At 39.4% G+C, this 24,019-nt stretch overlaps 1 protein-coding gene across 1 annotated transcript; it reads right to left on the reverse strand.

Moving 5' to 3' along the window:
• Positions 1-272: 272 nt before the first annotated feature.
• On the reverse strand, positions 273-22,386 carry mcm6 (minichromosome maintenance complex component 6). The gene is made up of 17 exons (XM_051931003.1): positions 22,194-22,386; positions 21,717-21,863; positions 17,819-17,929; positions 17,407-17,656; positions 17,105-17,270; positions 15,933-16,078; positions 15,218-15,368; positions 14,823-14,964; positions 13,589-13,730; positions 8,727-8,834; positions 8,261-8,416; positions 8,045-8,173; positions 6,017-6,178; positions 3,685-3,832; positions 3,186-3,332; positions 850-989; positions 273-718 (listed from the first exon to the last, which is right to left on the reverse strand). The coding sequence occupies exons 1-17, from the start codon at positions 22,289-22,291 to the stop codon at positions 599-601; spliced, it is 2,463 nt and encodes an 820-aa protein (XP_051786963.1). The 5' UTR covers positions 22,292-22,386; the 3' UTR covers positions 273-598.
• Between the last annotated feature and the right edge of the window lie 1,633 nt (positions 22,387-24,019).

Here is a 24,019-nt window from a genome sequence, read left to right on the forward strand (position 1 = left end):
AGCACACAGGAACAGACAAAGCTGGAATCTTGGCAAGTTGAAATTTTATTGAGCATTTACTGAATGGAATATTAAAAACAACACCCGTATGATCTTCCCATGGCCAGTGTTCAGGTGTGACCTATAAATAAGTCATTTTTAGACAAATACGTTTTACTTTTCTATTCTGAGTAATTAGAAACAAGACTCAAGTGTAAATTTACGCAGTTTCAGCTCCTAAGCCAAAACAGATTTTTGGTCAGTCTCGAACGAATATGAAGATTTTTGCCGAGTTATATGACAAACGGTACTTTATTCTACAGTACTATGCTATATGATAGAAAACTGCTTTATTATGCGGATAAGGAACGCTTTGTAGAAAAATCAAAGCAAGAAACACAGGCAGCATGTAGTCTCCTTTTTCAAGGAAACAATTGATACCCAGCTTTTCTACTTGCATCAAAATACAACAAATGCAAAAAAAGTAAAGCGGTCAACTGCTGCGCAAACACCAAAATGTCACTCCTTTATAAACGTAGAAATCTTTACAAGTCCAGCTGTGTGGTCAGCAATAAGTCACTAAACATTCAAGGAATGAAAATCTGAAGGAAGTCCTCCCTTAATCTTCCAAGGTATAATTTGGATTTACAACCAGGAATGGGTCTGCCTCCACACTGCATTCAGATTCTTTTGAAGAGCCTTTCAAGCCACTCTGGGTCAGCTCAATCAGAATGTGATCCTGCAAAATAAAGACGGAAGGCCGATGGAATTACCAGGCACAGTCAGCACCATCACAGGATTTCTGCTGCTATCTGCAAGGCTAGGTACTAAATCAAAGTAGAAGGAAAAAAAACAAAACTGACAACTTACGTAATGGACAAGCCTATGAATCACTTTTTCAATAATTTTCTTCTTGTTAATAAGCTCTTCCTCTGAATCAATTTCAGCCTCAATTTCCTTCAGATACCAGTTAATAAGTGCACTTTTTCTCAACACTGAATCATCGTCCTCTGTTAAAAGAATCATGACATTTCAAAATTAGATCAGGGTGGAGAAGAGTCACAGCAGGTCTACAGTTCATTTTCAGGGACTAAAAGCCATGGAACTAACAGGCATCCGGAAACAGCTTGCATGTATCTGAACCCAAAACCTTCACCCAACACCAAATGCAAATCTTTCCTTTAATATTTTTTTAATATCAAAAAATGAAGAGTGGGGTGATGATGTTCATCATTGAGGGTCTGGTGACCCATGAGCCCCAATTTGGTTTCAGCCTAAAAAAAAAAGTTGTGAGCCCACATGGAGGCTCTGCACAACCTCCAACGCAAAGGGTGGAAAGCCAGTCAGGTGAAATTAACTCTGATGTGACATATTAGGAATACATGCCTAGGTCTTGGTAAAAAGGAAATTAGAATGATAAATAACAACTACAAAAATGCACTATGGTAACGTGATATATGTTTACAGTTCATCATACAGACTGCCAACTACAGTCAGCCATTTTGCAACCTGCTATATCCTAACACAGGGTTACGGGGGTCCGCTGGAGCCAATCCCAGCCAGCAAGACAGGAAAGAATCCCGGGCAGGGCGACAGCCCACTTCAGGGCACACACACACACACACAAACCAGGGACAATTTAGGATCACCAATGCACCTAACCTGCATGTCTTTGGATTGTGGGAGGAAACCGGAGCACTCGGAAGAAACCCACGCAGACACGGGGAGAACATGCAAACTCCACGCAGGGAGGACCCGGGAAGCGAACCCAGGTCTCCTAACCGAGGCAGTAGCGCTACCACTGCGCCACCCTTATATTTTTTTGCTATATACAATTATCACTTGTATGGGGGTGTAGTCTGGGTATATCACCAGGAATCTATGAACAAGACCAAGGAGTTAATTTTCTTCATTTTCACAGGTTATAAAAACACAACATGGCTGGCTTCCTGCTGTTTGCACCCTGAACACTTTTTTTTTGTTGTTTTGAGCAACATCATTTGTATGAAAACGTGCTATATAAATAAATGATGTTGATGGCATCAGCAATAGCCATCATATTTTTTTATGATCCAATTTATTTGTTTCCTGTAAAGCTCTCTTCCCCCTCGATTTGAGGGGCACACTCTCCTATGAAGAGCTGCCTGCCACCATGCACAGTAACAAACTCCAGTAATTATCTCCAAGTCATTTATAACATTAAAGCAGGTTTTCAAAATGTATTATTTTCAGGTGGTTGCATGGGGTTAATTAGGCAGTCCCCAAAACCCATGGGACGGTAGTATTTTGCCTCCAGGTCACAGTTCCTTGCTGAATCCACTCGCACACCCATCCCCAGTGGGTAAAAATGGAGTCACCAAGCAACCCAATCTGCACGTCTGTGAGGGCAAGGGAAGAAATTGTGAGGGCAAGAATTAAAACTACAAGAGCTGAACTCAGGACAGTGAGCCCACAGTACCACTGTGCCCCCCCCCCCCCCGCTCCATAATATAAAGCTTTATACGAGGTCAGACAATTAAGTTCACGAACTTGCCACCGTGCACTTAGATGGGCAGCACTGCATAAACCTCTCCATAAGGTTTCATAACGTTGGTGTATCAGTGTCTCACAGCTGTGTTCGTGTCGGCATGTGTCCGGGTCTTGCCGAGTGGCGTTCATTATTGTTGCGTGTGTCATCGTGAGAATGTCGCAGCTTGCTTTAGAGCAACGAACAAACACCAGCTCACAAGGCACTGTCTGTGAGGGGAGTTTTTAGCCAGTACACAAATAACGGTATTGGTACACCCTCCCTACTCTCCTGATCTGCCCCCCAATGACTTTTTTCTTTACCCAAAGATAAAGGAAATATTGAAAGGAAGACATTTTGATGACATTCAGGATATCAAGTGTAATACGATGACAGCTCTGATGACCATTCCAGAAACAAAGAGAGTTCCAAAATTGCTTTGAAGGGTGGACTAGGCACTGTCATCGGTGCACAGCTTCCCCAAGGGCAGTACTTCAGGTGACCATAGTGATATTCAGCCATGAAGTATGTAGCATTTTGTCTAGGATGAGTTTGTAAACTTAATTGTCAGACCTCGTAAGTCAGCTTTCTGTATCTGCACCTGCCACTCGTGCATCATGGAAAGTCCACAAACATCATAATGCTTAAATAAAATGCAACACTCCTTTAACAGGTAAACCATAAATGCGAGTTCCCTAACCTTCTTCTGCCTGCCTAAGATGAAGAACAAGGAGGTTAGAAATCCGGCGGTACTCCGAGAAGGACAGTCTGAGAGCTGGCTTTGCTGTTTCCACAGTCATCTTTTCAGGGTGTCCATTAATATCGCCATTTGGAACATCAGCATGACCTAAAGAAAGTGCAAATACGGGATATCAATATCGACAATTTCTATAGAATATTAACATTATAAAGAATAAAGCTATAAAATGGAAAGAAGGTCTCTGCCTTATTGCAAAACATTTATAGTCTTTCACCAAATGATAATTAAAGAAGTAGATGTTGGACTTCAGGCTCTAAATAAAGCAAATAGCTGCAGACTGAGATGATAAACCAATCTGACAACACACACGCAGCATGAGTCTCCTTAAGTCTTAAGTCTAAAATTATTCTTATGGTAGATTAAAAAAAAAAACAAAAAAAAAAAAACAAAAAAAAACAAAACATTTTGATTAAATGTGATTTGCTTTAAAAATTAATACCATTTATGCCATTAACGACAGGCTGCTCTTCTGCCTCATTCTCTTCCTCCTCCTGGTCTTCTTGATCTAAGTTCACATCTGGAGTCTCCACCCGGATGATGGACTTGTTGAGCAAACGGAAAGCTTCTTTCACATGCTTTGGTTGTACCTGAACAGCAGCGCAAGACAAATTATAAAGTCACTTAGTTACGGTGCTCAGCAAATCTCAATGAACCGTTTGGAGTCACGGATACCAAGAGCAGCACATAAAGTACACTAAGCACTCGGTGGCTTTAAAAACAGGCCAGCAGCTCTAATTAAAGCCAAATGGCACTTGGACACCAATTAATGAGAAAGATCTGTGACAGTTTCACACTTTATGAGCCAAGAAAACGGTAGGATTCTGTAGAGAGGCCAATGCATATGCCCTTCCATCGATTTTTAATTACACTGGGAAAAGTAGCTTGCATGCAGAGATGAAACAACTTTTTAAAAGTATTAAAAAGATCAATGCACACTGCAAGATGTTACTTTTCCAAAAATAAAAACACTCACTTTCAAAACAGAAGATAAGGTGAAGGGTAGTCTGCATTAACAAGAAAAAAGTGGAATCATGGGAATAAAAAAAAAAAAAAAAAAAATCCATGCACCACATTCATCAAGTGCCAAGACGAAGAGGTGTCACACACAATTCAACCCTTAAACAAATTGGGACAGAGTGCAGTAAAATGACAGTAAGACTTGTCTCGGGCACATCATTTTAAGCAGGTTGTTACTGTGCCAGTCCCCTCCAGACTCCCTCTTCATATATGGGAATCTGTAGAAGCCAACACTGTCGATAGTTATGCTCGAGCTGACCCGACAAATGGGGAAAATCTCAGATGAAGCATGGGATGGAGGAAAAAGTGCTCAGGTGCTTTAGTTAAAAACCAAATCAAAACAAAAAGTATCCACAGCGCAGTGTTCTAAAAGAAAAACAGTACATAAATAAATCTATAAAAGCAAGTGAAAAGTGGGGAGATAAAAATCATGATAAGTCCATTAAAATCAGAGGTTAAAATGCAGTCTCTAAATCATCCCTATCTCAGCACATCTCCATCTTTGTGTCCCCGGCTCACCCATCACTCACGTAGCTGGCGGAGACTCAGTAGCCACGAACTCCTTTCTGCAGACCCTCGTCTTGGCCGTCTACAAAACTGCACACCCAGACCATCCGAGGTCAGCTCTCTTCCAGTCTTCTTTCACACTCACTCCACCCAAATATTCAGTGGGGCGAACTAGACCCTAGAGCGCAACAGCTGACACTCCTTTGAGGGGCACCAGCTCGTAAGGCCTTCTCCTTCCAGGTGGCCAGATCGTCCTCCCAAGCCTGCCTTTCACATCCTTTAACCTCCTTCTCTTTTAATCTTTTTTCCCCCCCTACTGATCCCCTTGTGCCGGCCCGTACCTTATACTGCTCTGTGGGCGCAGCACTTTAATCACACGCTGCAGGAAGCCGACGAGGCAATAGAGAACGACCCCACCCGCACGGCAGGTGTGACTCGCCCCAATTACCTCATTAACTCCCCGTGGTCGTGCAGTCGCGAACACAGAGACTGACACAGCTATCTGGATTTAAAAGTGGTCATATTTTTGAAGCCGTGGACCCGCTATACCACATAGGTCATTGCCAAATTATTTTGAACCTGAGCCAGACTGAAAGAACAGATCATGGTAGAGTTGGACAATGTGTGAAATTCTCAAGTCGATCAATTGTCCACTTCAACACCGCCACAGAGCTGATCAGACAGCACAACACACTTCTCAAACACTCACACGCACACTCACTGATGGGTTTGTTTTTTATTTAAAAATAACTGGGCAAGGTGTTAAAGCCTGGACTGGTGACAAGATATCATAACTGTATGTTTATTACTTGTTTTGTTCTTATTTTCATTATTTTGCACAGAATGGATATTTTAGAATTGCTTCAGTTGATTAATACGTTCCTTATGAAAAGCATCACAGTAGAACCCACTGTTAACCTATGAACCTGGGCCAACAGAAGTACCTAAATTGGAAAGTTTTTTTCTGAAAAGTACAATACAGACATTATACCATGGATTTAATACAAATAATCATGGTTACAATATATCTCTCTCCCTCAATATAAACTTTTGGCCATACTACCCATCCCTGCAAGGAGTTTGTTGTTTATTTTATATTGATCCTTTTCATCATGGGTTGCTTGTGCTTGCTGTGACTATGCAAGCCAAACTGATATTTACTGAATTCAAAAAATTACTTGAAATAAAAAGCAAGATGCAGCAACAGTGTGTTGCTTCCCAGAGACAATGAAAAGCAGGAAACCTACCTCATCACAGCAGTGCATCCTGGCCATGGCCTCAGACAGACGAATCATGCTTTCCAGCTGTCGGACTGTGATCCTCCATGAGGATTTGCTAACTCCAGAGCCATCTCTCTGTCGCAGACGCTTATACTGTTCAACAATGAAGTCTTCAGATTCTTTAGATATCTAGGAAAAAGGATTTTTAAGAAACATGTTAGTTAATAATACAAGGTGGACAAATAAATCTGCTGAGCAGCACAGTGGAAGAGTCCCAGGATAGACTGTCAGTTTATATATTCCTTCCACATCCATGAAGTTTTTTTTTCCCCCCAACTATATCTCAAAGATAAACACTTTTCAAACAGAACCCTTGTGCACTCAGGCTGTTTCAGACACACACACAAACACACACACACACATAAGCTCACAAGTAAGCCTCATCCTATTCAAGTGCTGAGTTCTTGTTCCCACTGAGTAGCTAATGTTCCAAGGTTGTGCTCAGACCACCCAAAATCCTGAACTACATGAAGAGGTCAGAAAATGTAAAGTTGGTATTGGAGGATGTTAGCCTCAGTTAAAAAGTACCCATGGACATGCCTCACCAGTTTGTAGAAAAGTATATAAAACTGCAGCAACAACAAAACTACACTGAATTAGGACAATGCTCTTCACGTTTTACTTTCCAGCATCTACGGAGATTAAAAAACTTGCAATCTGTTTAGTTGAAACTTATTGTTGTTCATTATGGATATTAGATCAATTTTTGAAAATGGAAATGATCACACACCTCTGCAACAAAAGTTTCTGAAACTCCTAGAAAATTAAATTAAGATATCTGCAGCTACAGTAGATGCCAACAGAAGACAACCACCTGCGGACCACAGGGATTAATAACAGTGAAAAAGTGCAGCAGCACATGGCGGGAGCAGGCTTTTCTTAGAGAGCTCACTCTCATTAGTGGCTGTAAAACATGCAGTGAATTGGAAGAGGTGTTTTGATGGTTGCAAATCAGAGCCGTGATTTCCTTAGGACGCTAGTGTGTATGGTTTCTGACCATGACATCTACTGTATCTCCCTTGAACAATGCACATAACAGCAGATGTGAGAGGATGGTAATAACAACAACAACAATAATAATAAGTTGCATTTATAGAGTCTTTCACAAACCCAAGGTCACTTTACATCCAGAGTAAAAAAAAAAAAAAAAAAAATTACACAGACGACAAAAGTTCAAAAGAAGAGGAAAGTTGAGTTGAGATTTAAAGGTGGAGAAAGAGGAGCAATTTCGGAGAGACAGAAATAGAGTTCCAGAGTTCAGGGGCCATAACACTGAAGGACCTACCTTCCAGGGCGGAGAGTCTAGTGCGTGGGACAGTAAGGAGATTGCTGATCGAGGACCTCAGACAGCGACAAGGAGTGTAAGGAGCTAGGAGCCGAGTGAGGTAGAGGGGGGAAAAAACAGCACCATACTGGTGATAATGTACCATTAAGTAAATATTTCTTGAAGAGGTACAGTGGTTTGCACTGCCACTTCACATCTCTGAAGACCTGGGTCCAAATTATGCTTCAGGTACTGCCTGCGTGGAGGCTCTACTTTCTCACTATGTAGTTGGACTTTCAAAAATGTGAGGTAAATTAGCTGGAGAATCTAAACTGGTCCAGTATGTGGGTAAGTTCTTGGATTAATGCTCTGTTTGGAACTGATTGCCACTTTGCACTCAATAGTGCATGGATTTCACAGGACTGTAAAACTGATAAATGGACTGGAAAATGGATTGACATATTTATGTGTACATGTCTGAATTCTCATTTCATGCTTTGCAAAGCATGTACCGTACTGTATTTCATAAAACGGATGTGCACTTCTATTCAAGTTCTTAAACTATTATTTACCTGCTTAAAACTGTCAAAACAGTTTCCTCTATATTTTATTAAGCTGTGCAACATGCAGTGTATTTCTGAAAATGTCCCTCATAGAAAAGTGGCCTTGAGAAAGTTATGCTATTAAATAGAATACCAAAAGAATTATGGTAGTACAAAAATGGAACTCACTCTGGGTTTAAATTGTCTGGCAAAAAGCAAGTATCTGCGGATTTCATCTAGTGTGTACATTCTGTCAATAGATTCCTCAATTCTTGAATGGAGATCCACAATACGTCTGGCTATGGCGTAATCTGTGACCTAGAACAATGAGAAAGACCATGTCAGAAAGCAAACCTAGACATTAAAATTTTCCAAAACCAGGTGTACTTCATCAATAGCACATACCTCATTAGAATCATCTACAAGAATGAAGAAAAGATCAAATCTGGACATGATGGGTGCTGTCAGATTGACATTCTGCTTCAGTGATTTGGATCGGTCGTATCGCCCACCAATAGGATTGGCTGCTGCTAGGATGGACGTTCGTGCATTCAGAGTGGCCTAAAAAAAAAAAAAAAAGGTTAGTTATTTCATCTCAGCCAGTCTTGTTCCAACTACTCCAAGTTTATTCTAAACTTGAAATAGTTGAGATCTCTCACTTCATTCTTAAAATGTGAATGCTGTCACCTAATCCACAAATAATAAATGTCAAACCTTAAGTGTAGAACTAAGCAATCAAAACCATATGTTTACTTAAAAGAAGTAAAATTACAAGCAAATTTCTCAATAAACAGTTAATTTAATGTACTGTACCTAGTAGGCATTTGCTTATAAGAGTAATTCCAATGCTAAGTCTACAAAGCTTAGTCACCTTGACACCTGCTTTGGTGATGGAAATAGTCTGTTGTTCCATGGCCTCATGGATAGCCACTTGATCCTTCATGTCCATTTTATCAAACTCATCAATGCAGCAGACACCCTATAGACAGTATGCAAGAAAAAAAATAAAGCAAATAAGATCATAAGGTAATTTAACACTAGTGGCATCACTTAATCTGGAACACATTTTTCAACCCATGTATTAGCTCTGATGTGCATTTGGTTTCCTGCTACACTTTACAAAAGCAAATTCATCCTTAGGTGATAAGAGCAAACTACAAGAGACATGTAACTAGAAGAACAAAAATACACGTATGAACACTGAATTAATGAATACAATCCAATTGCTGTCCAGGTTTAAAACAAACTAAATAAACGTTAAAATGTACTCTATAGAAAGTCTCCTGACTTCCATGTGCAAAAATGCTCATTAAAATTTATGTACAATATAGAATTGCAGAGACCTCTGCTGTCAGCTTTGTGCAACGAATGTCAGGTTTAGAAAAGGATAATAATTGAAAAAACAACAAAAAACACAATCGCTGGGAGAGGATTTTTCTGGGCAATAACTTTATATTAACCCCTTGCTCTGGTAAGGTTTATCTAGTTTGCCACACTGTTATTCCACCACGACTGAAAACTAGGCTAATTAGATTAAAAAAAAAAAAAAAAAAAAAAGGCACCCATTATTTTTAAAGAAAAAAGGTAGTTTATTAAATGGGACTAACAGGTTACTGGTTCAAATTAGAAATCCAATATTTTAAAAAGATCAAGGGCCCAGAGGGGACTGGGCGGTCTCGTGGCTTGGAACCCCGCAGATTTTATTTTTTTCTCCAGCCGTCTGGAGTTTGTTTTTTTCTGTCCCCCCTGGCCATCGGACCTTACTCTTTTTTTTTATGTTAACTAATGTTGTCTTATTTTAAATTTCTTATTTTGTCTTTTATTTTTCTTTTCTTCATTATGTAAAGCACTTTGAGCTACTTTTTGTATGAAAATGTGCTATATAAATAAATGTTGTTGTTGTTGTATAAATAGTGCGTGCACACAAAAATGTTGCATACTCCCATTTCCACGCTCACTTTGAGATGTATAAAAACTAAACTTGGCCTAAAGCCATGCACACTTTCACGGCAGGGTCTCCCCTTGCATACGCACATTTCTGCAAACTGGTGGCACCCATTGCTACTGTTTCTGTGGTCTGCTTTTCTTGAGATTCACATCTATGATGTTGGTTTTATCAAACGTACTGAAATTAACTGCATATTGTTTACAAATTGAATTCACTCAATTGTAATCATTCTGTAAAAATATAATGGTGCGCGGAACGGTTAAACTATACCAACTACCATGACTGCTTTAGCGTTATTAGAAGACATCACATATTGAAGAATTTCAATTTCCAAGAACTGCTCTCTTGGAGCTGTGTGTTGAAAAGGCACCTGCTTTACAAAGGCAGACTTTTAGGAATTGTGCTCTACCTGCTTCTTTGCAAGTGCAGTCCCACTCTCAGCTTTTTAAGCACAGGAGCTTTTAAATGTGAACATGCTGACCGATCAGATATTTTACATCATCATGGAGTCGCACCATGCCAGCTGTATAGGACGGTATTATCTGCTTATCACCCAGATAGATAATTATTCCTTAAACTGTGGTTGAACTGGAAAACATAAAAGCGCAAATTGCAGCAATGTTCGGTTTTCCAAATGTAATCGGAGCGGTCAACTGCACGCACATTGCTATTGCAACGGTGCTGGACAAGTTAACTCAGTCAGAGATAAATCACTAAAAGAATGAGCTGGCATTACATCATCTATAGCTGGAGAACCTATAAAAAACGGCGGCTCCACACAGCTGCAGAAGCTTTTTCCAACTAGTGAGGCAAAAGGCAAGATGTGATTTTAAGGATAGCGAGTCACTTCAAAGTAATGAGCAGAGAATCAATCTGTTGTGGCGCCTGGTGCCGTCGTTACAATATAAAAGCACTAGCACCTTCAGAGAATGAATTTGCTTATATAAACAAAGCATTTCTACATTAATGTGCTTCTCCATAGTGCACAGAAAGTGCGTTGCAGTGTGCAACAAGGTTATTATAGTTAATGAAAACTAAAACCAAAACTGAAACTATTATTAAAAAAACATTTTCGTAAACTGAAATAAAATAATTAAAACCGAAATGAAAAACTAAAACTAAATGAAACTGTTAAATTAGTTGGAAAGACTAACTGAAATAAAATAATAATTTACTAAAATATTTTTAGTTTTTGAATGAATATTCTTGCCGTTAGTCTTTAACCCTTGTAAGTTTTAACTCTAAAACAGAAAGTCATTCACCACGAGCCGCCTGCATATATTCATTCAGTGAACGGCGGCTGGTGACGGAGGGCGGCTATTCACATAGCATTTGCGGTGACATAGCAAGCTGAGTGCAGGTGCATAAAGCGTGAGAAATAGAAAGTGATTTGCGTGCCGCCTTTCTTTGTGCTTGTTGTATCAAGATGTAATTCAAACAGCTGAAGTCAGAATGTGCTGGTCAACAAAACGTTTACCATATGGACAGAAAAATCACGAGTGAGTAACATTTCAGTTTATTTCTCAGGTGTCTGCTTTTTGTTGATAGCAATTCACCTGCCACTTTGCACAGGAGAAATCGTTTTTACTTTCTCATATACGAAGTATAGAGAAAGTAATCATGAAAAAATTCGACCTCGATATTTTGATGAATCTTGATGTTATAGACAAACCAATATCCAACAATACTGTTTCTTGGAATTGTGTGTGTATGCACGCGCGTGTATGTGTGTATAAACACGATAACTCAAAAAAACAACTAGATAGATGGATGGATGAAATTTGGCATGTGGTTGTTGCACCACAATTATAGATCTATATTAACTTTTGGGCCAAATTCATCACCTAGAAGTGGTACTTTACCTGAACACATACTCCATCCATCCATTTTCCAACCCGCTGAATCCGAACACAGGGTTACGGGGGTCTGCTGGAGCCAATCTCAGCCAACACAGGCAGGGTGCCAACCCACCGCAGGACACACACACTAGGGCCAATTTAGAGTCGCCAGTCCACCTAACCTGCATGTCTTTGGACTGTGGGAGGAAACCCACGCAGACACGGGGAGAACATGCAAACTCCACGCAGGGAGGACCCGGGAAGCGAACCCAGGTCCCCAGGTCTCCGAACTGTGAGGCAGCAGCGCTACCCACTGCGCCACCGTTCAAGTCCAAAAGCCCTCTTCTTTCTAAGCCCCTGTGATTTTCATGAGAAAATATTTTAAAAATTATAAAATTGTTCATATTCAGTGTCTAGTTTTGATTATGCTTGTTTTTATCAGACAAAAACAAAACCAGATAGTGGAAACTTACTACACTGCCTGGTTTACTAACATTAAACTCATATCCAAATCTGTTAAGTGTACAGTTCTGTCTGACTGTGACACAAAACTCTGTAGGCACTCCATGCCATAATTACTAAAACTGAAACTAATATATATGAAAATAAAATAGAAATGTCTTTGTGAAATAAAAACTAAACTAAAACTAAAAATACATGATGAAGGAAAACTAAAACTAAACTGAATTTCAAAGTAAGGTCAGAAATAATACAGAAATAAAAACTAATATAAAAAGGCAACACTATAATAACCTTGGTGTGCAAGCATGCACCTGAACAGATGCTCTGTGATAAACCTGTCCAGGATCCACCAAATAATCAGCCAAGTTGGACAGCGTTACAACTTTGAATGTAATTAGCTGAACGTAAAAACAGGTAATCTGATGCAGCATTTATTTTTTAACCAGTTCATTTAATTTGTGGTCAGTATCACATAGTACAGCCCTTATATTCCTTAGTTCATTGGCCACATCTCTAACAGCATCCACTATTGCATTTTGTGACTCCAGAACAGTCCGTTTGCACACAGCTAGACATCTTCCCAGTGGTTTCCAAAGCAGAGATGTGTGTGCAGCCAGTGCCCAAAGATGTGCTCGGCTCAACAGCACCATCACCGCCTGAGCATCGCATAGGAGATAGCTTTTGTAATATTTTCTAGAAACAGAATAAACAGACGGTGGGCTGTGACTCGCCATTTCATGCTGACTGCGATATCGGACCACTTTTTCTCTTTTGGGCCCTGTGCGACTTTCTGAACTTCAACTTCGAGTGTCTCCACCACACTTTTATTGCTTATACCACTGCGTAAGCCAACAAATAGTATTCATTGAAATTTTTTTTCACGTGTCTTTTTCATTGTTTTTTTTAACTAAACACTGAACTGAAAGTAATATTTATATTGATTTGCATATTAAAATACTGCAAAATTCTGGAGGGAGTCAGGGTGGGGCTGAAGGCACATGCATGTGTGTTAAATTTCACATTCATTGGGATTTGTAAAGAGGAAGTGCGTGGAACCTAGCGTATGCATAGATGTATGCATCTGGATTTTTGTGTACGTACATAAATTTCCACTTTTGTCCAAACACCACGTTTTAGTGTGAATTCAGCATTATACATGAGGCCCCAGGTGTAAATGGGGATAGTAATTATCATTTGCCTTACTGTAGATGCTGAGTGGGTCACAACTGATATACTCTTACAACAGCAGGTGCATAGTGGGTAAAAGGTTGAGAATCACTAGTGTAAAGATTGCCCAGAAACATTTTAAATATACAGAAAACACAATTTAAAAAGCAGACATTTTGAACACTTGTTCCCAATAATAAAAGTATAAAAAAAAACTCAGCCCCAAGAGAATTTGATACCAAGACATACAGTAAACTTTAGTATCAACAAGCACATACTGAAACAGTGAAATGAGATCTGGAGGCACAGAAAACTCACATTGTCAGCCAACATAAGGGCACCGGCCTCAATAACAAACTCATGAGACTCCTCGTCTCTCACAACTGCAGCAGTCAGACCAGCAGCACTTGATGCTTTTCCACTTGTGTACACAGCTCGGGGACTGAACTCCTCCACATGCCTGAAATGAAAGGACACAACTCACAGTAGAGATCGAGAGACCCAGGACATCACCACTTGTGTTTGAAAAGTCCCTAAGAAGGTGTTGTGGATCTTTGTGCTCATTCAGCTTTTGGCAAGCACACAAATTCTCTGTATTCTCACTACAGCTATGAGTGTTTTTGAGATATACTTTTGGATTAAATCAACATGCTCTTCAAAGCAGTCAGTTTGGCAGCAGAGTTCAGCAATACCAATAGTATTTATAATGTGAAATGTATATTTCCACAATTCTGGTTAAATAATGGATAAATGCAAAGCACCAGTTCTTTATACTGCAACATGAGAAACACCTGCCTGCAAATGCAAAAATCAAGTAAAGAGGCTTTCTTGACATACCAAGTGAATATACAAGTGATAACTGTTGTCCAATATTCCTTCAAAACTTTGCTTGTGCATTTAAAAATAATTAATTTAGTAGAAAATAGCCCAACACGCTAACAGATACTTAAGAAAAAATATATATGCCCAAACTGCATTTAGAAATAAATGTTTAAGGATAGTCTAGAATGTTTGGGAATATCTTATGTTACATTAAAACTCTCCACTTTTTTCTTTTATTTATATACTGTATATAACTAAGCAATCTCTAAAATGGTGTGCATATACATGGTGAACATTTTAGGTGTACTAAGTTTAATATGAATCTCTGATCAATAAACTAACCTATAAAATAAAGAAATCCCTTCAGACTCTCTTTATACTAATGAAAGTCATGGCATATTTACTTTTGAATATTAATTTACATTAAAAATTGTTAAGCAGATGCTTTTACCCGATATAATTTACTAAACAGGTCAACATATCTGAGGACAAAGTTACAAAATTAATTGCAAGGGGAGAGCTCAGAACAAAAGAGAAGCAGGTTACAGTTCCCACATAATACAAACCTAACAGCTAAAATAACTAGACAGATACTCTCCCAAACAAGCTGAATGTTCTGTGAATTAGAATCAAAATTACACAACTCTGAATGAGTTCAAATTTTGGCATTTAATACAAAAGGAGTGCACTATAAAGAAATGCCTTTCAGCAATAGTTTTAAATTACTTACTTAAGAAACTGACTCTTTGCCGTGCTGGGATCACCCACAACGCAAACGTTAATGTCTCCTCGCAGAGAGGTGCCTTCCATAGTTGTTTTTGGAACACCTCCAAAAAGCATCAGTAAAATGCCTCTCTTTACCTCATCATTACCTAGTGTGTAGAATAACCAAATAGAAAATAAATCAAATTTAACAAAAAACAAAACAAAGTAAGCATCTCAGTTAAAGGCACTTCATAACATTCCAGCTATTCCTCTTTAACCACTTGTTGCGTTATTCTGAAGTAACAAATTCTTGAGTGAAGGAGGTGTCCCTATATGGGATGTGAAAGGTTGTGAAAGTCTTTTTGGCTTCATCTGCTTTCATGCAAGAGTTTATGCTTGCAGTTTTTAACTCACACTTACCATGGATGGTGGGGAAAAGGCTGGTGCAAAGGTTGTGGTAGAGATTCTTATCCTGACTCATCTCAAACACCTTTTCCCACTCCTTTACAGACATTTGGTTTTTAATACTCTCTGCTGTCTGCTCTTCATCTCTCAGCTCTTTGCCACCAAACTGAAAAAGCAAAAATGTTTCTTTATTCACTAGACAAACATTCTCAGACTTGTTGATGAGGGGGGGTGGGGGGTGGTTGTGCACAAAACTCGGGAAAAAAAAAAAAAGACATTTGGGAGCAATGAGTACAGTAAGCATTAATAGACCAATAGCCCATCACTGTGCATGAACACACATAAGAAGGCAATTTTAACTTACCAGATAACCTATCACACATCCATTCGTATACAGGAGAGGAACATAAGAGTGCCCAGAAAATAAAATCCCAATCGGACACCAACAGAAGGTGGAGGCTCCATACTATTACTGTCCAGCTTAGAATTTGAACCTGGTACTGCAGAGCTGTGAGGCTGCAGTGTTTACAATTGCACTTAACGCAGTAAACTTTTTTTTTTTTTTTTAATGAGGGCAGCATATACTAAAGACTCAAGGCCTACACAAAAAAGTACATTTACAATAATAATAAAAAAAAAAAAAAAAATTGTTGACAGCATGTAAGATTACTCAGTTGCTCAATTTTACTCACACACACACAAAAAAAAAGTTCAAAAATTTCATACATACCCGTGGGCTTGTAGGAGCAACATAACATGCCAGGAAAGATAACTTATAGGACAATTCCCTCACACCCAAAGCTCGCAAACCCCGAACTCCTTCATTTTCATAACCTTCTGAGCCAGCGACACGAGAGCTCGTTTCTGCCCGTGCACCTGAAAACACAAAAGTAAAACTTACAGATTAGATCATACTCCAGAATCCGTGTATTTCATAAATAAAATGTAGGAAGCATGAAGTGGATACGAAACTTGTATACGGTACTTTGTTAGCTTCTTCACCCTAACACCAACCCACGGCATTGGACAAATAAGAGAAAGTAAATAAATTAATCAATGCTGAAAAAGAATGTGGAACTTCTGATTGTAATTATTTAATTTTGCAGCAGTCTCAAAACATTAGTCACTGAGAAATTCATAATCTGTCTTTAATTTTGATGGACAAGGACAGCTACAAAAGCCTTGCCAATTAAATATTTAAGAACTGGAGAGATCTGACAAACAGAAGAAACCATTCAGTTTATCAAGCTTGTTATCTAATAGGTAGTTTATGTCAATATGTATCTTATCCGATAGTTGAAGTGGAAGGCTTAGCAGCTATTAAAACTAGGTAACTTGGTACTTTACGTTCCCATGGCTCACTGTGTAATGAAGTGCTTCTTGGCTTCAGCCTTGTCCACTTAGACTGCACTAGACGTCCACTTGCATTAGTCACTATTTGGCTGGATCAATGTTACTAATGCGTTTAAGATTTCTGAAGGCCTCAATAAGTCCCCAGCCGGGCCACCTTTGTTCAGTACTGAAAATGACAAGCTTACCTGCACCACATGAGGTGTTTCAACATAACAGGTAATGAATAACATTACAACATTTAAAATAATATCAAGCTGTAATCATATATGAAGTATTTTTTAAGCAAGCAATTATTTTCATTCTTGACATTAAAATGGTACATATTTTGCTGAACCCCCACCCCCCGACACCAAATTTTCATTTTTAGGAGTCTGAAATCAAATGTTATTTAAACTATAAGTACCTTTATGCTTGTTTTGAATTCAGCAGCAAGCATAACTGACAAGCTGACTGCTAAATTAAAGCAGAAAGTTGCATTTTGTAGTCTTCCCTTTAATTGTCTCACAATCAAAGTCACACCAAGAAAACTGAACACTTCAACTAAAATACCTGGAGTGGTAAGCTGGGAAACATCTGGAACAACTATCAGACAGCCAATAAAATCACACTTGTCTCCAGCCTGGGCTGATTCAACTGCTTCAGCTCGCACAATCACCTCCATGCTGCGAGGGATGCTGCCACGAGGTAATTCGGCTTGGGTCTCCTGAATTCGGACCTGCAAAAGACAGATGCAGGGTATAGTTGTGAGCTGCAGGAACTTTTAACATTTGTAATTAGAACAACCTTCCTTTGCTAAAAAAAAAAAAAAACAATTAGGAAAACAATAACTGAACAGTAACATTGAACCTGACCTTCTGAAAATCAACAAATCGGGACTTGTTGGTATCCAGCATGAAGCGCCTCCGGTTGTTGCACACTGGGTTACGGCAGATGTTGGGCTGGGTGTATTTGAACTGCTGCTCAACATCTTTAAGAACAGTCTGGCAATCCAGGCAGAGGAAAGTGCCACTGACTAACTCTGGATGCACAGGGTGAGTTCGCACCACCTGGCCACTGATGCGAACTAAAGTGCCAACTCGGGCAGTCGTTAACTCTCGGATTCTGTACGGTGGGTAAAAGAAGAGAAAGCGTGCTCATGCAATAAATAAAGTTTAACAATGAACTGACACATATAATTAACTGGGGGCAGCAAAATAATCTAGACTGACCATCAAGTATAAAAACAATGTCTGAACCTCTGACATGAAGGTAAGAAATTCTTACTTGTGTCTGGATGGGAGATCCTGGATGGCAACATAAAACTCCTTATTAGCAGGAATATTTCCATGGTCACGTGCAAAGTTCCTCACAGATCGACAAAGATACGGATAGACTCTAGAAGAAGAAGAAAAAAAAAACAAAAAAACAACCACATGATACAAACACCAATAGGACCTTCAAGACATTTAGCATATTTGAGGGGAGAGTGGCCCTTACATACTACTATCTTCAACACATGGTGTCATTTTAAAAATCAAAAAGGAAAAAACAACTACTGCATATGAACTGAAAAAAATGTCAACCATGTTTAAAAAGAGTAAGTCTCTCTACTATGGAATATCAATTAATAAAAATAAAAAAAATAAAAAAAATTAAAAAGGCAGTAAGTGCAACTAGTGAAGAGTGCCATTAAAATGGTAGATAAGATTAAATGACCTGTCGCTAAACTAAGGCCATCTTAAATTTCATGCATTGTGCTCTATAATTCACATATTGGTTCTGTTTATCAGTTTCTAAAACAGTCAAGTTGCAGAATGTGCATACAATTTCTTGAAGCATTGGCCAGAAATGACACTAGAGACTAAAAATACGACCAAACTTAATTTTTTGTATACTAACACATACCATTTCTCATACATTCCACTTGCCAGTTCACGTTAAAAGTCACAATGACTGCTGCTCTTTCAAGACGTTTTTAAAACTATATTCCCCATGCATGTCTTTTGGGTCACCTACAGGGTTTTCATTCCTTGGACCTCCAATAATAGGAGCTTTGCAAGATTGTTTGAGATGTGCTCTTCATAAAAGTTGCCATATAAAAGTGTTAGATGACTGTACTGGAAAAAGAGGCTGAGCAGAGTTATCTAGTGGTTGGAAGCACTGGACTTTAACTTTGCTCAGGGCCACTCCTTTTTGGCATCCTTGTGTGTTACTTAGCCTGCCTGGGTTTCAGTAGTTTAAAAAATTTCTAACCAGTTTGCAGTCAGATTGATAAGGAGACAGTGTCTACTCGGACAGCTTTATGCACATGAACAAGTCTGGACAGAATGCAATGTCCATTACAGGACATATTAATCAGCTCTCTCATATGGGGCCAATTAAAACAACTCTGTTGTGTGAAGAAAACTTGAGTACACGTGAGGAAAAAACCCACATAAACATGGGGAGACTATGCAAACTCCCCATGGATGATGATAAGGTGTGAGGCTTAAACCCTGAGTAGATCTGTGAGACACAACTGCACTAAGCTCTATTAACACATATGTAGTACACACAGTGGACTTACAAAGTATTCAGACCGGTTCACTTCCTACACATTTGTGCTGTAGATTTACTGTTAATTAGATAAACCTGCTATTTCTGACCAACAATTAATAACCCATAATGACAACATGAAAGCATGTTTTCCCTTGAAACATTCTTGTTAAGTATTCAGGACCCTTGCTATGTTGCTCAAAGGCGAGTGAAAAGGTGCATGTTTGCTTAAATTCTCGTTGAAGTGAGTCTAGAACTTGACTGGAGTTGACCTATGGAAAACTGAATTGACTGAATATCATTTAAAAAAAAGACAGACACCCGTGTATTCAAGGTCCCACAATTCACACTGCATGTCATGAAAAAAAAACAAAAAAAAAAACAAGGTATGAAGTCAGAAGGACACGGTGTAGACCTCTGCGGTCAAACTATGGTGACACATGGATCAGGATAGGGGGATAAAACTACTTCTAAAGCTCAGAGTGCTCTCAGGGGCACAGTGGCCTCAATAATTGTGAAATGGCAGATGTTTGGAATGACCCGTAACCAGAGAGCCATTAGGAGAAAGATTCTCTGATCTGATGAGACACAAACTGAACTCTTTGAGCAAAACGTCAGACCAGGCACTGAACATCACCTGCCTCATACCATTCGTACGGTGAAGCACGGTGGTGACACAATCATCCTGTTGGAGCTTCTTAGCAGCAGTTAACAGGGAGACTGGTCAGAACTGAGAGAACGATGAATGCAGCCAAATACAGAGGTCCATGTAGAAGAAAAAAAAAAACCCACTCCAGAGGACACACCACATCAGACTGGGGAGATGGTTCACCTTTCAGTGTGACTAAGCCCCAAAGCATACAGTTAAGGCATCACTGGTGTGGCTTTGGGACAAGCCTTCAATGCCCTTGAGTGGTCCAGTTTTCAGCTGAGAGGCCATTTTTGAACTGGGGCTACCACTGAGAAGCAGTAAATCTAACTGTTGGTCCATCCACTAATGTACATGCTTATAATAAATTATCACAAATACAATGGCATTCTGGGGTTTCTATTATTGACATCAGATCTGGACAAAGGTGCATGTTAAACATATACCAATAATAATTAAAACCACAAGTCAAGCTGCAGGAAAGGCTAGCTGCCACCTTAGTCAGCATGTGACATATTACTTACAAATAGTCCTTCCCATCAACTGTGCACTTTTTCGCTTCTGCTGCCCTACTAGCTATGCTATTTCCAATATGGGCTGAAATCTAAGTAATATAAACCTCAGAATGTTTAGTGTTCATCTATTGGAATCCATTTTAAAATACATGTAGTAATAAAATACACTTCATTTTTCATTCCAACAGATGGCACATCAAACATTAGCACTGCTTTTACGAACCCATACCAAATGGCATTTAACAGAGACATGGCAAATCAGACAAATATTTACAGACACACACAGTCCTTTCATTATGTGGATAGCTTTTATATAAAAATTTGCTTCATAGTCCACTTTGACCTGCCATACACCTCATTATACATGCACATTTCTACAAATATAAACACTTCTTGGACAGAGATATGTCTTTATATCTACAAACAGTGTACTACAATCTACATACTGTCCTTGCATGATTAATTCAATTCAAGGTTGTGAGCGATCACTGCTTATCCCAGCATCACTGAGAACAAGACAGGAAACAGCCCTGGGCCGGGTGTCCATTCATTAAAAGGACCCACTCAGTCATTCACTCACACGTTAGCTCAAACCTGGATTTGTAAACATAACCTGCACATCTATGGCTGTAGTTTGGTTCTAAGCAGAACACTGCATGTTGAAACTGTGTGATCTGATGGCACAACAGCTAGTTCTCATACCACAAGCCTTCAGTAGTTGGCATTGGGGATGGATGTTATTTACTTCACGGAACACAAAGGTCTAAATGTATTTATACCACTCAAAACAATGATCAAATCTGGTTGCATTTCTGGTCAGTTTCATTAAGGTTCATATGGGCTTAGCATTTAATAACAAATGCTGGCCAGTGAAATGTGCAGTTTCTCCATACAAAAGAAGAAAAAGTACCACACTGCTTGTAGCACATTACAAATTGTAATAGGTAACTATGGTAACATATTGAATTACATTTGTTAATAAGTAATATAACTTTCTTTTGAAAGTAATGTTCCCAAGCACTGCAGCCGAAACAGGAAGAAAGCACAAACTCGACATGAACAAACCCTGGATGTGGGAAACACCAGTGTTACCCAAAGCTGCTCCTTTGAAAACAGTAATGCATACCCCTACACACAAAATAACGAATTTGCATGAGCACAAGTACAAGCCATACACACTTAATAATAATAATTCATTACATTTATATAGCGCTTTTCTCAGTACTCATGCGTGGAGATACAGTTTTCAAGTCTCCTACCCAGGAAAGGCAGGTGTCAAACTTGTTAAGTATAAAAGGCTGCACATAGCCGCTTTATTCAGCGCGTACAGTCACTAATGTAACAACAATAAGTTAGATTCCTCACTTATCTGAATTGAAGGAAATAAATCAAAACCACATTATGTGTCCTATAATATCTCCTAATTAGAGGGTTTCCGAGCTTTGCAGGCTGCCACCTTGGTGCTCGTTAGTCGTTATCTTACCTGTAAAACTCCTCCTGGATGGTGGTTGAGAGCTCCTGGTTAAACTGCTCGAGATCGCTGAAACTGACGAGCAAAGTGTTTCTCTCGGGGCGGATCAGCTCCTCCGCATCTTGCAAGTATTTGATGTCGCCATCACTATTCTGAAACCTGAAAGAAGTGATACAATTAAATCTCGAGGCGATGCCATTTATTAATCACGCAACCGACACAAAATATATACAAATAGATAATGGCCAGCAGTTTAAATGAAATGCATTTCTGTTTCAATGCACATGCGAGAAAATATTAAAAGTGACGTCTTCGGAAGTTTGCGCTTTGCGTACAGCTTTTAAACTTCCATTTAAACGTTCGACTGTGAATTAAAACCGGGCTTTCTGTGAGAGTTTTGGGCTTTGCAGATAACAGCAACCCTCCTCCCTCCCTCCCTGACAGCCTCCACGTTGCCGCTCAATTAATAAGCTTACGTTTTCTACTTACTCTTCCAAAAAAGCTTGAAATAATTTCTGACACTTTTCTGCCAGCTCATCTTTTACTTGCTGGCCAGTGGCTCCTACAGCTGGTTCCGGAAGGTCCATATTTTGAATCTTGTAGTTAAAATGATACACAAAGCTGCAGAACACTCGCAGGCTCCCCCTCACCCGTACTGCACTGAAAGAATTCGCGCCAATCCTAAAAGTCACGTGTTCACTTTCGCGCCACTGGCGCCCAATCCGTATCGTCGTCTCTGCTCCGTGACGTCATTAGACGGCCTGCACGCATGCGCTTCAGAACGTGGGCGGAGCGAACTCTTAAAGGAAATGGACGACTGCTTCCTCGTGCTGGGCACAGAAGTATGCGGTGCCAGTAACTAAAGTAAAAACAATGGAGAAAATAAGAACACAACTCCTAACGGAACAGTGTCGTTAGTTTAGACTAAATTTATTGACATACTTAACTTCACGATAGACGGATACATACACTCGGAAGCAGGATTAATTCGGCATAATAATGAAATGTATAGCATTAAGATAAGGGATAGCGAGTTAAAAGGTGTATATACTAGAAAAATGCTTTCAGCACTCTTGGGTAAATCCTCATACTTGCAAAACATTACTAAAAATGTGTGTTTAAAATCAAATAGCGTTGATGTTTTGTGTATTTGAAGTGATTATTGTTAACCTTGATAAAGCATTCGTTGTATCCAACAAATGGATAACAAAATTTGAGTCTTCACGGTAAAAAAAAAAAAAAAAAGTTCAGTTTTACTAGTGAGGCATCTCAAACACGCGAGAGGCTTTTTATCTTGTGACTTTGGTTTTACTGCCATCTAGTGGCTTTTAAAATGTATCACAATAATTTCACCGGAATAAAATAGTTATACTTGTCTGTCGATATCTGGAACTTGAGACTCTTGCATTTCAGGCAGCAGTGGCAGATGGGTGAACATTTAAAAAATACATAAATATCTGATTTCTTACCTTAGCCCATTACACAAATATACCCAAGCAACATAACAGCAGAAGTGGAAAATTCAGAAATATACACCCTGAATTAACAAGGAAATATAAAAGTCCTCTTGTGTGCATACGTTTGGATTTTACAGCATTCGACAAGCATACAGGTAAGGAAAGACCAATCCCACGTGCCAGGATTTTGCAGGCATTAGGAGATAATAAACGGGCCTTTTGTGATTATAATGTATAAAGTATGGAATAGCTTCGGTAGACATTCAAGTTTGGGTTACACACACACATATATAAATATATATATATATATATACTGCTCAAAAAAATTAAAGGAACACCTTTTAATCAGAGTATAACATCAAGTCATTGAAACTTCTGGGCCCTGTGCTCATTGCCTGGCACCATGGAGCTCGACTGGTAATTGGCGGATCCACCACTGGCATCCTGTGCTTTTCACAGATGAGAGCAGGTTCACCCTGAGCACGTGTGACAGATGTGAAAGGGTCTGGAGAAGCAATGGAGAACGTTATGCTACCTTAACACTGTTCAGCATGACCGGTTTGGTGGTGGGTCAAAGATGGTCTGGGGAGGCATATCCATGGAGGGACGCACAGACTTCTACAGGCTAGACAACAGCACCTTGACTGCCATTAGGTATCGGCATGAAATTCATAGACCCATTGTCATTCCCTATGCTGGTACAGTGGGTCCTGAATTCCTCATGTGGCGAGAGTGTGCAGGCAGTTCCTGGAGGATGAAGGAGCTGATACAATTGACTGGCCCCCACGCTCGTCTGACCTATCTAAATCCAATAGAACACCTCTGGTACATTATGTTTTGGTCCATCTGATGCCGCCA

Source organism: Erpetoichthys calabaricus, chromosome 8 (assembly GCF_900747795.2).
Source record: "Erpetoichthys calabaricus chromosome 8, fErpCal1.3, whole genome shotgun sequence".
Classification (NCBI taxonomy): Eukaryota; Metazoa; Chordata; class Cladistia; order Polypteriformes; family Polypteridae; genus Erpetoichthys; species Erpetoichthys calabaricus.

Excerpts from the sequence above, each read along its gene's own strand:
- mcm6 (XM_051931003.1), bottom strand. The coding sequence starts at position 22,291 with ATGGACCTTCCGGAACCAGCTGTAGGAGCCACTGGCCAGCAAGTAAAA. Across the intron at positions 13,731-14,822 it reads GCAAAGAGTCAGTTTCTTAA|GCATGTGGAGGAGTTCAGTC; the intron begins GTAAGTAATTTA and ends CTTTCATTTCAG. Across the intron at positions 990-3,185 it reads TCTTAGGCAGGCAGAAGAAG|AGGACGATGATTCAGTGTTG; the intron begins GTTAGGGAACTC and ends TTCTTTTAACAG.